General features: G+C 44.2%; 1 protein-coding gene across 1 annotated transcript; it reads right to left on the bottom strand.

Moving 5' to 3' along the window:
• Window positions 1-9,392: 9,392 nt before the first annotated feature.
• LOC133925799 (ethylene-responsive transcription factor ERF018-like) lies at window positions 9,393-10,691 on the bottom strand. The gene is made up of 2 exons (XM_062371549.1): window positions 9,920-10,691; window positions 9,393-9,817 (listed from the first exon to the last, which is right to left on the bottom strand). Exon 1 carries the CDS (start codon window positions 10,570-10,572, stop codon window positions 9,961-9,963), a length of 612 nt encoding a protein of 203 aa, XP_062227533.1. The 5' UTR covers window positions 10,573-10,691; the 3' UTR covers window positions 9,393-9,817; window positions 9,920-9,960.
• Between the last annotated feature and the right edge of the window lie 3,323 nt (window positions 10,692-14,014).

Below are 14,014 nucleotides of genomic sequence, written 5' to 3'. Positions count from 1 at the left end.
CGAGTGGCGCCGACGAGGCAGGTGGGGAGTGACACATTGAGTGAGGGTAGTAGACGTAAAATGGCTTTTGGTTTTGACGATGAATAATGAATAGTTATAATATCCGGATACCTTAGGGTGTCTCGTAGATTTCAAAATATATCTTTATGTTTAGAAAAGGAATTCTTAGAAGAAAAAAACTACCCGTAGGTATCAAAGATATCCCATAACTGGGAAGATCATGACAAAATGCGTTGAAGAGTCTACATACGACATACCATCGGCATCGCCAAAAATTTTGCCAAAAATTGGTTTTTCAGATGAGGCTAATAACGATAACTTTACCTCTCTTCCCGACTAATCGGTGATTGATCGGATATATTTCAGCGATGAACTTTCTGACAACGATTCAAATGATGAGGTAAGTCGATTTATGGACATCGACGATTTATGCGCCAAAGATTACGACATCGAGTTTGAACCACTCGACTGCAAAGACAACTGTGAATGTCCAATTCACAACAAGTCGGGATCAATCTCCGCAGCTTATGACAACATGGATTGTTAAGATACTAGCCCGAAGCAATCCGATGAAGCATCCATGATAGATCTAGACACCTCCTCTAACGAAGATTATCCCCGAGAAGTTTTCGGTATCGGAAACAGAGGTGGTGATCTGGGTCATCATCATGATGACCCTACAAACAGTCAGGGTCCTCCGGCCCCAACAACAGGCAATGGTCAGCCTCACGCGGACACACCACATCCGGCCCTTATCGGGGCCCTAGTCATGCAATCTCCCGATTATCAATAGGGGGTTGACTGCTTTAAATCTACGACCGCTAAAGGGATCCTCCTTCTACAAGAGGCCCTTATGCGTCCTCTGATCACAAATCTGGCTAACCCAGTCGGTAAGGGTTGGGTGACCTCGGCGGTCGACTTAACAAAGGGGGTCATGCTTCAGGGCGAGAACTCCCATCTAGCCCTAGCCGAAAATAGTACTAATTGGGGCAGGTGAGACAGTCCCCTGTCGCGAGACGCATCGGACCCAGAAAGGCGTAACCCCAGGATTAAGGCTTCCCATGATGACAATCAGGCAAATAACCGCTGTCGGACCTCACCAGTCAAGGGTCATCTAATTAATAACTTGCGTCAGGTCATCAACAACCAGTGAAGACATCTGGAGGCTTTTGAGGAGGCTTCTTCTACCCCTTGTCGATCTAATTTAGAAATGTCCCGACATCGGTCAAATCGGTACAAATCTCTGATTGTCATGGGAAAGACTCTCGGAGGTGTTGGAACTAAGCAAGGTGCCATCAATAGTTGCATGGCCTTCTCTCCAGATCTACGGAATGTAAACTAGCTGGCAACGTTCCGCCCCGGGATGGTTGAGAAATACAATGGAAGTACAAACCCTGTTGAATTTCTCCATATCTATACTACGGCCATCTAGGCGACTTGGGGGGGGCGAAAAGGTAATGATGAATTACCTCCCTATGGCCCTTGAAGGGGCAGCCATGATATGATTCACCAATCTATTGTCAGGGACAATCTACTCGTGGGAGTAGCTCTGCGATGTGTTTCGAGCTAACTTTCAGGGTACGTTCGTTCATCCCAGCAACAAAAAATGATCTCTATTGTTGCGAAAAAATGGAGAACAAAACCTTGCGCAAGTTTATGTGATGCTTCAGCAATAACCGGAACACCATCCCCAAGATCAGCGACTATGAAATCATCTAGGTGTTCACTCAAGGGGTTAAGAGCTAGCATTGCATTGAAGACATCACTAGAAAAGAACCTGAAATGGTTAAGGAGCTCATGCAAATTGTCGATAAGTCTACCAGGGCTGAGGATGCACTCCTCTACGTTAAGGAAACAACTCAGGGGATCAAGGTTGCCCTGATAACTTCATACGACTGGGCTATTTCCCGATAGTGGTTGAGCCTATAATAAATAATTGTAGGGTTATCTGAGTCCTTGTCGATGGAGGGAGCTCCTTGAACATTCTCTTAGCTAACACACTCAGAGGAATGCAAATCTCCTAGTCTACGATCAAGCTGGTTCCTCAAGCCTTTCATGGTATAATACCTTGATCTTCGGTCACTCCTATCGGCCAAATATCACTACCCGTTACCTTCGGGAAGCATGACAATTTCTGAACAGAAAAAAATCTTGTTTTACGTTGTTGATTATGAAACGACATACAATTTTATCTTAGGAATACCTACTCTTGTCAAATTCATAGCAACCACGCACTACGCTTCTCAGTGCGTAAAGATCCTTGGACCCGAGAGAGTCATCACCATCCAGGGTTATCCTAAAGAAGATCTGTTTTGCAACAAGCTAATGAAGGTGATATGCCCTAGAGATAATAATAGAGATGATTGTATCATGTCTATGTTTATGTACTTTTGAATAATGTATTATTCCAAGAATGACTATCATTTACATTGATGGACAAATATGTGACTTGTTCGTGGAACTCTTTGTTGGTATCATGATATTATTCTAAATTGATCCTTGGTCACGTATCATTGTGATGATTCATAATACCAGCACATGTATCGATTGATGATCACGTTTCACGGATCATAGGTATAGAGATACCATGTCAATAGTATGGACACTTATGTTGGAGAATATGATGTTGGATAGATCAACCTTAAGATACTGCTAGGATTGTTATTTATGATGTGCCATCAGTTGTTATCTCAGATAGTGTACCTGCAGGATCCGAGGTTTTGAGATTGTCATTGATTTCCAGAATATGTAGTGACATACTTTGGGGGTGCCTAACGCTATTCCGTAACTAGGTAGTCATAAAAATAGTTTTCGGGTTTGTCATGTAATATGTCATAGTCTATGAGCAATCAAGATGGAATTTGCCCCTCTTTAATAACGAGAGAGATAGCTCTGGGCTCCTTGAGGTAGTTGGATTGAAAAAGTGCATGGCCATACCAATATGATTAAAGAGTTAATCATGATGAATCCACTACTTGATCGAGTGAATAGCCGAGCTATCACAAGGGTGGCATGTATCTCGCCTTGAACTTGACTGGTATCATGAGGCAAATGGATCAATGCATGTGTATATCAAGGTTCAACTAATATGATCTTTATGTATACTCGGAAGTCAACATGTACTGCTAGGGATTGCTATTGATTTCAGTTTGGAAAAGGTTTCCGAGTCGTAGCCGTTTGTACATGAACCTAACTAGTCACACACTTAATGGGTTGGGACAAAACATACGAATTGGATTCGTATATGGGTTTGATTGGATTGTGATCTATGAGGTGTTAGAGTCCATTAGCGAGCTCTATATAAGGAGAGGCGTGGGGTAGGGCATGGAGAGGTGAGCCACTCCAAAACCCTAGCCGTAACCCTTCACACGACCTCTTAAAACCCTAGTTGTGCGCGCGGTGCTAGCACATCAACGCTTGACGATCCTACCCAGTACGTGTGGATACCGTAGAGGCGTTGCTGCTATTGTGATGCTGATCTCCTCGGCATGAAGATTGCGATGCCTCTGTTTCGCTGGTTGAGGATCTACTCAGCTGGTCGACATACCTACTCGCCTAGTCATGAAGCACGACACGACCACTCAGAGCTGGTTGAGGATGCAACAAACATGCTTGATGAACTGGTCGAGAAGCACAACCACCTGATCGGAACTGGTCGAGAAGTACGGCCACCTGATTGGAGTTGGTCGAGGAGCTTGACCACCTGTGCGGGGCTGGTCGCGGATCTAATTGAGAATCTATTAGAGAAGTTTGATGTGCACGACGTTGGATCGGTCTACTCCAACTCTTCTTCCAATGCTCTGCACGTCAAGCGGTAACGATCTATGATCTCCTACTAGCATGGTTTTCTGGGTGAATGCGGCAGAAATTTTTTGTTTTTAGGCTAGCGTAGCGAACTCGTTTCCCAACAGCGATATCTCGACATGGCTGTTCAACACAAACCAAGCAAGGAATCCAAAAGCTCAAAGATCAAGGTGGACAAGAAGCCTTAGTTGTAATCGTGATCACAACGCCTCGAGATGTAAACCCGAAGACTCGGGGGCTCGGCTTCATAAATAGTTTGGAGCCTATAAAACAACGTCTACGTTATCCCAAAATAATAAGGGTCACTGCTTATCAGCTTAATCTAGTTTGTGTTGTTTAGGTTTAAGATAATAGGTCTACATAGCTCGAGGGTCATCAAAAGTTTTTTTGTAAATTCTAAGTGTAAGTCCTTATAGTAGTTTCTCATAGTAATAAAGATCATATTGCCTATGAAGTCAATCAATCTTCTTTTTCTACCTTTATTGTCTTTCTGTGCATCTTCATGCTTGACAAATACGGTAAGTCACTTCTCGGATCCTGCATCCTAAACGTACACCCAGGTCGGCAAAAACTTTGTCTCAACCTAAGGGCAATATGAGTTCCTTTTACTTTAAAAGATGTTTCTTACTATCTAGACTGCCCACCGGAATTTCTAGTTCCGAGTAGACAGTCACGGGCTTAATAAGTACTAGGCGCTGGAAACCGAAAATAACATATTGTGTGTTCTTTGAAAGCAGATTCTAACAAGAAGGGAAGAACTATTGCCTTATGAACTTGGGGTTAAAAGGCTGCTTGTCGTGTTCCACGAGTAACTGGAGGCTACGATGTCTCCTACTCATGCAGACCGAAGGCCAGTCATAATAAGTGTTCCGACTAGTGATCAACGTATCCTAAACTAATCAAAGGAAGAAGCCAATAGAAGATCATGATATGTAGTCAAAAGAGTCCAGCACAAAGTACTCCCATCAAGCATGGATAAAAATTGAAGTTCCCGACCTAAACTAACAAAATCTACCAAGTTTTCTTACAGACTTTTGGGTAAAGGTAAAAGAATTATGTCGAGGGCAAGAAGTCCAGCAAGTCCACAAAGGCCTTGGCCACTCCCATTGCCTCCTCAACCTTGGTGGCCGATGAGTTTTCTGACTTGTCCCTAAATCCTTTCAGGAGGATGTTGGTGTTGAACTTTGGATGATGAGTCTTCACGATAGCCACCGTATAGGCGAGTGTCAACTCTCCACTCTGTTGGGACTGGCTTGAGAGGTGTTCGGTAATCATCTCTTGGAACCCACTGAGTGCCTCGGCAAGCTTGGTAACCTAGACAACAAACCTATGAGCATCCTCTTTGTCGGTAGCCTCTATTTGGATCCCAATCCCGGTAGGCACATCCTGGAAGACGTTGAATGCCACAACAAGCTGCTGGTAGGCAGCTGACATTTGGGCCCCTTCCTAGATGATGGGTTCTTCGGCTGTGGAGAATTCCGCAAGATGATATGTTTGGAAGACAAAGGAGAATAAGCAATTTGTCGGGATATTCGAGGCTCACCTTTCATCCGGTCCTCCAACATGGAGTCCACCTTCTCCTTCTCTACTGTCATTCGAGAGAGCTTCTGACGTAGCTCGGTGTTTTCCTTCTTGAGCTCAGTAACTCAGGCGGTGGCCTTCTCGGCATCACAGTGGGTCTTCCCTAAGTGATGCAAGGAAAACATCAAAGAACGACAAGGTCAGTACCAGTTATTTTGCTAATTGGGTTTCTAACCTGCAGGTAGAATCTTACTGTGAAAAAAACATTTAACACTGATTCCTGCTGATGGCCAACCCGCCCTTCAAGCATTTCCCCCTTGGATGCATCTAGTGGAATCCCATACTCCTTAGATGGTGGAGTAGTGGCGATCTCAGTACTGGTTACTTTTAGTTCCTGACTGGTGGCAAATAATGCCGAAGGCTCACCAGGTTTGCTACCATATCCTTCAGAGGAGGGAGGTGTTGGAGGTTGGGGAAGTTGGGGCTTAGGTACTATCGATGGTATTCTAGCTAGCCAACGAGAGAGGCAAATTCAAAACATGCATTCCACCAAGCATAGCAAATAATTCTCATCATACCTGAGTCGTTTCCTAGTCCCCAAAGGCTTCACGAGGACCAGAAGAGGTGCCAATCACTTGCCTCCTAATGCTAGCTGGGTAAAGGGAGCATCACCCGACATACTCACAGGGACTGCTGCTTCCTACGCTCTTGGGCCGAAGGCTAAAACGTACTCGACATATTAAAAAACTGGCATAGCTATAAAGGATCAGGGTAAATACTCAACTTACCGAGATCGAATCCATTGTCGAAGGCGGCACTAGGTCGACAAGATCAGAGGGAGCAGGAGTAGTTAGCATCGGTGCCCTATCATCTATCGCTGAGTCCACTCCTGCGAAGCCATCACCCTCCAGCACCATGCCATTGTCGAAAGATACAATTTGCAGTGTGCCACTCCCAGTCTCACTCGAACCCCTGCTCCCCATGATAAAAACATCATCCGAGTCTGCATCCAGGGCTCCTGCGTTCTCAGCCTCCAGGTCAAGACCCGCGCGTTTGGGAAGCTGCCCAAGCCAACAATAACCATCACTGCAAGTACAACTACTCGAAAAGAAACACATGAATCAAGAAGGCTTTTTATGGTACTTATCAACGTGATTCTTGCCTGAGCTTCGGGGTCCAACTCTACGATGGGAGTCGGGAGATCCTTACGGCTGGGATGACTTCAAAAAGAACCCTAACCTTCTTGTCAGCAATCTCCAGTGAGTACACCGTGATAAAAAGCAACAATCAATGTTGCTACTCAGGATCGGGAAGCACCTATCTCACCATTTCGGGCCGGATCGAATCCGGCTAGAAAAGGCCAAACCTCGGTAATACTCAACTTCAGAGGACTAAGGTGGCACTTGATGAAGCCCCTAGTAATGTTGTACATCGTCAGATTTCTCTCCTTCAAGAGCAAGATCTCCTTGATAAGGCTCCGACGAAGGGTGGTCATCACCGGCTCCTCTATCCAAGCAACCCTTGATAGCAGTGCCAGCCTCGGCAAGGGAGTCCTTTCGGGCTAGGTTGGCAACAGAACCACTTCTTGTGCAAACCCAACGGAGACTTGGCGGCGAAGTCGATATACGCCGCCGACTTGCCCTCTCGAAGTCAAAATTTGGTGCCACCGGTGATCTTGTTCTAGAGCCTCTTCAGAATATAGAAGTATCAGAAGAGGTCCGAGGATCGACAGAAGCTGAGAAAGGCCTCGCACAAATGCACGAAGGCATTCAACCTCTTGATGGATGAGCTCTAGGTCATAGAAGGCCAGCACATCGAGGAAGAAGCTGGATGGAGGGAAGCCAAATCCGCATCGGAACAAGTCTAGGAAGACCACCGAGTTGTGGTTGTCCAGGCTCTAGATCGTTTGCCCCATCACTGGCGTTTAGGGATCAAAACCCGGGGAGGAATCACCTCATTGCTCTCAACCTTCTCCAAAGTCTCTTCCATGATCTCTCACTCCTGCCATTCCGAGATTGCACTTGCCATCTCGTCGGAGGAGGAGCTCTCTTTCTCGATCTTCTTCTTGCCCATGGCGGCAGAGGGATTGAGGAAAGAAGGTTTTTTGGGGGGTTTTGGAGCAGGAGAGCAAGGAGAACGATGAGCGTGACGGAAAGAAGTCGATGATGGAAGAGTGGACATTGAAGTGGGTCTCCCTTTGCCTTTATATAGAATGGGGCTTTCGGAAATGGTAGTTCGGTTGACGACGTGATACGCCTCAAGGCCACAATCTCCTTCTTTACCGTCACATCGCATTTAAGGCCCACTGCAAGCGGGGCAATTGGCGCCGCATCCTAAGGAGTTTAGCTCCTCACGCTGCTACCATAGTCACGATGCTATGGCTCGAAAAGATTCTCACCACTACCCGAAATCTCCACTGCGATGTTTCAATTTTCAAAATTCACCAGCAATAAGCCTTTTTTTTTCTTCCAAAAGGCTAGGCTTACAAAGAATCTACTCGGATGGAATACATTCTTGAGAACTCTATTGGGGACTCGAAGGTGTTCGAAATCTCGAGTAAAAAATCAAAAAGCTCGGTTAGACGCTTGATCATAATTAGGGACCCGGGTCATACTCGATAGCATGGTCAGACAAAAAGCTTATCTTTGCTAGCCATATATTTGACCTGTCGAAGTCTCATTTCATGTACTGATGGGGGCTTGACGATGAATAACATATAGTTACCATATCCGGGTATCCTAGAGTGTCCCGTAATTCTCAGAGTATATATTTATCTCTGGGAAGAGGATCACTAGATGAAAGAAAACTACACGTAGGTACCCAAGGTGCTCCGTAACCAGGAAGGTTTATCTCCAATAATAGGAAGGAAGATTCCAGAAGACGTATGACACCTCTATATATATACGGAGCCAAGGGGCCCTACGGAGGAGAGAGTTTCACAAGCCAATACAAGCTCAGATCAATACAAGATAAACATGACGTAGAGTTATTATCCTCAAGAAGACCTGAACCTGTCTAAAAACCTCTGTGTGTTCCCCTTATGATTCGTCTATTCAAAGCATCTCACATTCTTTAACAAGTTTGTTAGATCAGCGGTTTACCAATCCTCGATAGGTTTCGAATGGGAGACATGTCTGCAATGAAGTTTAAGATAGTTGTAATTTGTCCCGACAAGCAAGGTGGTCGACACTAATAGCGTTGCTAGCCTCAATTAATATTTTGTCATGGTAAACTTTCATTAAAATTAGTCTCTTTAGCTTTTATTATGAGGTTAGTGTCATTTAGTTACAAAAAGTATAAAATTAGAAGAAGAGATAAAATTTATGTTAGTTGAAGAGGAAATTATTTATGCTTCAAACTTGTACCAAAATCGTATACATGTATTAGTTTAATTTCTATACGTTTTGATCAACTATCAAAATCATACATCAAGTGTAGACAACTCAACCAAAATCAGAGTAGGTCTGTCTTACTTGCGTGTTGTGCCTTGCTTGATGCAATGACCTTGAGCTATACGATGCTTCTTAATCTATTATCTTAGTAAGAATTTTTATTTTTTCATTATTGTCCATTATGAATTTTAGCTATTGATTAATTTTATTTTACATGGACTTTTTATTTAGGTATTTGATATTTATAATAATTTGAATTTTTTCTAGGACTATGTTTTATATGGTCCCTTCTTTTTTTCTATTCTAACCACAATTTTAATTTATATTAATTTTATTTTATTTATACTCTTTAGATATTTTTCTTCTCAAACCTTATGGAAACCAAACTGCTAATTTTCTATAATTTTTAATTTCGAATTTAGCTATTTAATAATCGTATTTGATATGGATATTTTAGTTTAATCTCGATTGTTAGATGTTCCTAACAACGAGTGGTCTAGATATTTTTGCTTCAATTAATATGTTAATTTCATGACCTTAAGAGTGAAAATGTTCTCTTTTAACACTCAAATAATAATATAGATGATCCGACCAAAATTCAACTGAAATCCTCAAAATCTAGTTAGTGATACATGAACAACTAATCCTCATAAATAACAATGGATGCTTCCCATATTTCGAAAAAGAAACTAGCATTAAAATGGACATGTTGGAAATTCATTCGTGCATGCATGATAAAACGAACTACAAGTATGCGGCATGCATGCGATGGCTGGCCACTTGACTGGCGTCAAAATCATGAGAGAACACACACATGTGTCTCTGCCTGTAGGGTGCCGTGCGAAGGTCCAGAAAATGTCACTAGCTAGGTAGTAGTGCTAGCCTACTAGGTAGGTGACTCGTTGTCGCGACCGGTGGATGTTAGATCATCTCCAACGGTTTTCTTTCAGGGACTAAAATTCTTTCACGACGGGATTTTTTTCTCTTCAGCACTCCAACGGTTTCCTTTCACGGTTTCCGTCACAACGGGATTCCCAGGGTTATTCCCTTCTGGACGGGATTTTCTATTCTTTCCCTTCGCGATTCCCTTCGAGGGGAAGCTGTTGGAGATGAGAGAAAATAAAGGGAATAAGAACGTGGAAGGGAATCAGGAAAGGAACGAAATGAAAGGAATATAGTTGGAGATGGTCTTATGATACGACCAATTGAGCTCTTTTCGGTTTCGTTGTCAACTGATCAGCCACTAGTGACGAGAGCACGAGCCATCAGAATCAAAACTCCAAAGGCCAGGGTATGCACCGCTCTCGTCCTCCTCCACGTCGACGCCCGTTGGCGATACCGGCAGGTGGGCATGGCTCGCCACCACGGTTGGCGAGAAGAGCGGCGGCGGGTTGGCCATCAGCTGGGACCAGTCGAACGTCTCCACCTCCAGCCGGGTCGGCATCGTCGCCACAGCCAAACTTTCCATTGGCACGTCGTCATGCACTGGCGTGGGATTGGTTGCCTCCTTCCGCGGAGCCGTGGCAGCGCGGTTGGCGTGCGACACCGCAGCTGCGTACACCTCCTGCACATCGCTGGTCCGGCCGACGGCGGGCGGCGAGTCCGGGAAGTTTAGCCCGTCCGCTGCGCCCGGGCCGCGGAGGCAGACGAACGCAGCGTCGAATGCGCGCGCCGCCTTCTCCGGCGTGTCGTAGGATCCAAGCCATATCCGCTCGCGGCTGTTGGGCAGCCGGATCTCCGACACCCACCTGCCCCACTTGCGCCGCCGCACGCCCTTGTACCTCCTCTGCCCCGACGGCGACCTTGCATGCTGCTCCCCTGGCGGGGGCGACGACGAGGAGGAGTTGACCAGCATGTCACGAGCTAACCACAAGCAGTGCACCGGGCAATGGCTGCGCCAGGCGTCGTACGCCGCAGGTAGGTAGCTCGAGCGCCGCTGCGTGCGGGGAAAACTGGGGGAGCTCGACTGCTCGAGGGGAGACTGCGTGCGTGAATGGCGCGCGCCTCGGCAGTATTTGTACGGTTCGGCGTGAGGCGTTGGGACCCTCGGAGACGAGTGGGGATGATGACGTGTACGGGGCTTGCCTGGCTGTCCGACCGACGTGTACAGGGACATCGACGACGGGACCACGAGTAGTGGGGATTTGCATCCTCTGACCTTCGGTAAAGTCAGAGGTGCTACAGTAACGCGTAGTTGGTTTTTTCCGTCTGTCCGATCCCGAATGAACAGTCCAGATTTTAGTGCTACATCATCGCTACAGTACCAAAGTCAGAGGATACGAGTCCGAGTAGTGGAGTACTCGACTTCAACAGTATTGTTCGTGTGCTGTGGGATACGAACGTACGTGGTTGTTTCTAGCCTCCAGAATCTTTTCCTGAAACCAGAGGCACCGGTGGGCCATGATTGATCGATTTTTCTTCTTGGGTGATGACGAACGGGTAAAAGCACCTGAGAACAAGTACAGTAGCTGTCGTATCACCCATCACATCAGATTTGCTTGTGAGCCGACGGAACTTGGCGTCTGTTCCGTTGACCGGTTGTACACGCTCTGTAGCACATGATGGACCCGGCCCGCTAATTGAAGAGAGGTTAAAAGCGTCGAGGACTTATCGACGAGTAAAGTAAGATTATAAATACTTATTTAGATACAAGATTTTATATATGTTTGAAAATAATAATTCAACGGCTTCTGCTGTCTTGATTAATCTGAAGGGATGACAATTACAAAAGGGGTGCTCCTATAAATCTCGATAATTCTTTCATGTTTTAAATAACAAAACTTTTGTTGGATGAATCGGGCTTGAATGTATTCTAGCATACAATAGTTTATTTCTGTTTCGATCTAAGCTCATATTGCTTCTGTTTAGCTCTTCTTCTGGTTTATCTCGGCTTCTTTTTTGCCTTCCTTCTTAACGTATCCTTTTTATATAGTAAGGTCATAGCGACGTATTATACTCGGAGTCTCGAACGTAACTTTTTCGAACTATGTTATTTAAAGGATTCTTTCATAATCTAGGAATAGTTTCCATATAAAATACGATGAACTGTCTAGAATATTAAATGCATTATACAAGGTAACAGATATGTGTATAATGGTACTCCATTCTCAGGATATATCGTATTTCTAGTAAATCTTTAATTATTAATTATCAAATTCTCATTAGCTAGCTCTCCAATTCTACTTAGAATAAGGCAATTAGATTATACATAGTTGAGGATCTAATTGTATCAGAACTCACCTAGTCAGGAATGATTCATGGCAAAAGATATTCTTCCTAGTCGGGAATTTTCTCTGACTGAATAAAACCTTTTTCGATCAAAAACCTTCCTCACCTAAATTAAGTTCTACATGTACAGACCTAGGCCTACCTAGTCGCTCAATTGCATCTAACCACAGAAGCCCAAATGCCACCTTTTTTGTGTCATCAGAGAACATCGAATTAAATGTGCATGACTTGTAAGGAGAGTTGAAGCAATCATGTTGCCTAAAAAGACAATTTTGTAGTTCAAAAATTGTTTGTAACACCGTTAATTCCATCAATAACACCAACGCTTATATCGAGCATTTGTTTATGACAATATGTCTGAAAAATAATAGGGTTATCTTCTTGAATCAGAGATCGAATATGAAGCAAGGCACATACGATGTATGTAGGTTCGTGCCTCTGATTGGAGTAATACCCTATGTCCTGTGTTGATGGTTATGTATATATATTTACTTGAGTACAGACAATGTGGCTGACCTATTACAATGAGTAGATCGGATCTAGTCTAACCTAGGGCTAAAGTCACCAAGTTCCTTCTATGTCAAGGTTCTAATACTTGTCTCGAGTAGCCAGAAAAGGAGAGCCTCCCCTCGGGGGATCTGGGTCCTCGCCTTATATATGAGTGATATACTGCCTCCGATCCATCCACAATCGATAGGGGGTCCTTCTTATCGTTCAAGTAGATAAATTTATTATGGATACTAGTCTTGTCAAGTTGAGTAAGAAATCGTGGTCTTCCTAGTATACGTCTTCTAGATTCCAGGAGTATCAGGTATCGTAGATTCAGTTTCGTAATATCTAGAGTTATCAAGCATGCACACGGCATACCCCATCCCTATATGGTATACTCTTTATGCATATATAACCCATAGTTAGATATTCGATAGTAGCTCCCTAACTCTACTTAGCAGGGAGGATTTCTGCAGGTGCCTATTCGAGTACCGTCAAGTCTAAGCCTCGTCGAGTAAGGTAGATCGAACTTACAGTCGAAAGAATCGAATAAGGAGATGCTTTGCTCTGAGCATTCAGTGGAAACACTTTTGGGTCGAATGCCCTATTGTTATCCGCACTCGAGACTCGATAAGGGCCAATAGTATCAACTTATCGACATTCGTCTCTCAGTAGAGTTAAAAAAACCTTTCAAAATTTGAAACAATAGGTATATGAGCATTTAATGCTTGCAGAATACATATGGGCAGAGATTCGAACATCATCATCAAGTCACTTTTTACATCGATCGAAGCGTCACAATATTTATCTGAAACGGAAACAATTTCCATGTCTCATCTTGAGGTAAGGCCTATTTAATTATCTGAGAGGAGAACTTCATCATCATTGTCGTAGCCTCATTGTCTCCTCTACATTCTCGCTCTTTGAATTCATCAACCATTGCTCGCCTTCCACTCAAAGACTTCATCTTTCACTTTGGATCTTATGGTGGAAACTCCCAATTAGGTAACTTTGCCTTTGGGGGTGCTCAACATTATCTCCAAAAAACTGCAGCATCCAGAAGATTTTGCCTTCTTCCGTTGTGTCTACACCTCATGGCGTGAAGTGCGTACGATAGCGGAATTTGCTCATTGGATCATGAAAGGACTGTTCGTGCATGAGGATGGCTTGGTGGAGGTCCATAGCTTGAGAAGTGAAGAAGTTTTCGACCTTCATTTTTGAGGTTTAGTCAGCGACAACTGGGAGATGATTGCGGCCTCGGACGGGCTCTTGATCATCATCGAACGAGGGCATCTTATCAAAGGTAGAGTAATTAACATAGTGATCGGAAGGTTCTATAATCTCGCATCACTTTCCTATGATAGAAAATTATTCATCATCATTATCCCGAGGATGTCGTGCTTTCATCTTCAGATGACAAAGGGAATGCACGTTTATCTTGTCAACGGACCACCACGGTGGTTTTAGATCTCTAGTGGCAAGTTTTGGGATGTATTTCAGATTTTCTGGATGGAGTGGCTTTAGGGGATCGATCAGGAGCTGTGAGACATTGGAACAATCAAAGCCCGAGTTTGAGATCT

This window comes from Phragmites australis, chromosome 8 (genome assembly GCF_958298935.1).
Source record: "Phragmites australis chromosome 8, lpPhrAust1.1, whole genome shotgun sequence".
Classification (NCBI taxonomy): Eukaryota; Viridiplantae; Streptophyta; class Magnoliopsida; order Poales; family Poaceae; genus Phragmites; species Phragmites australis.
The sequence above is the reverse complement of the archived record's forward strand: the minus strand, read 5'-3'. Positions and strand labels throughout refer to the sequence as shown.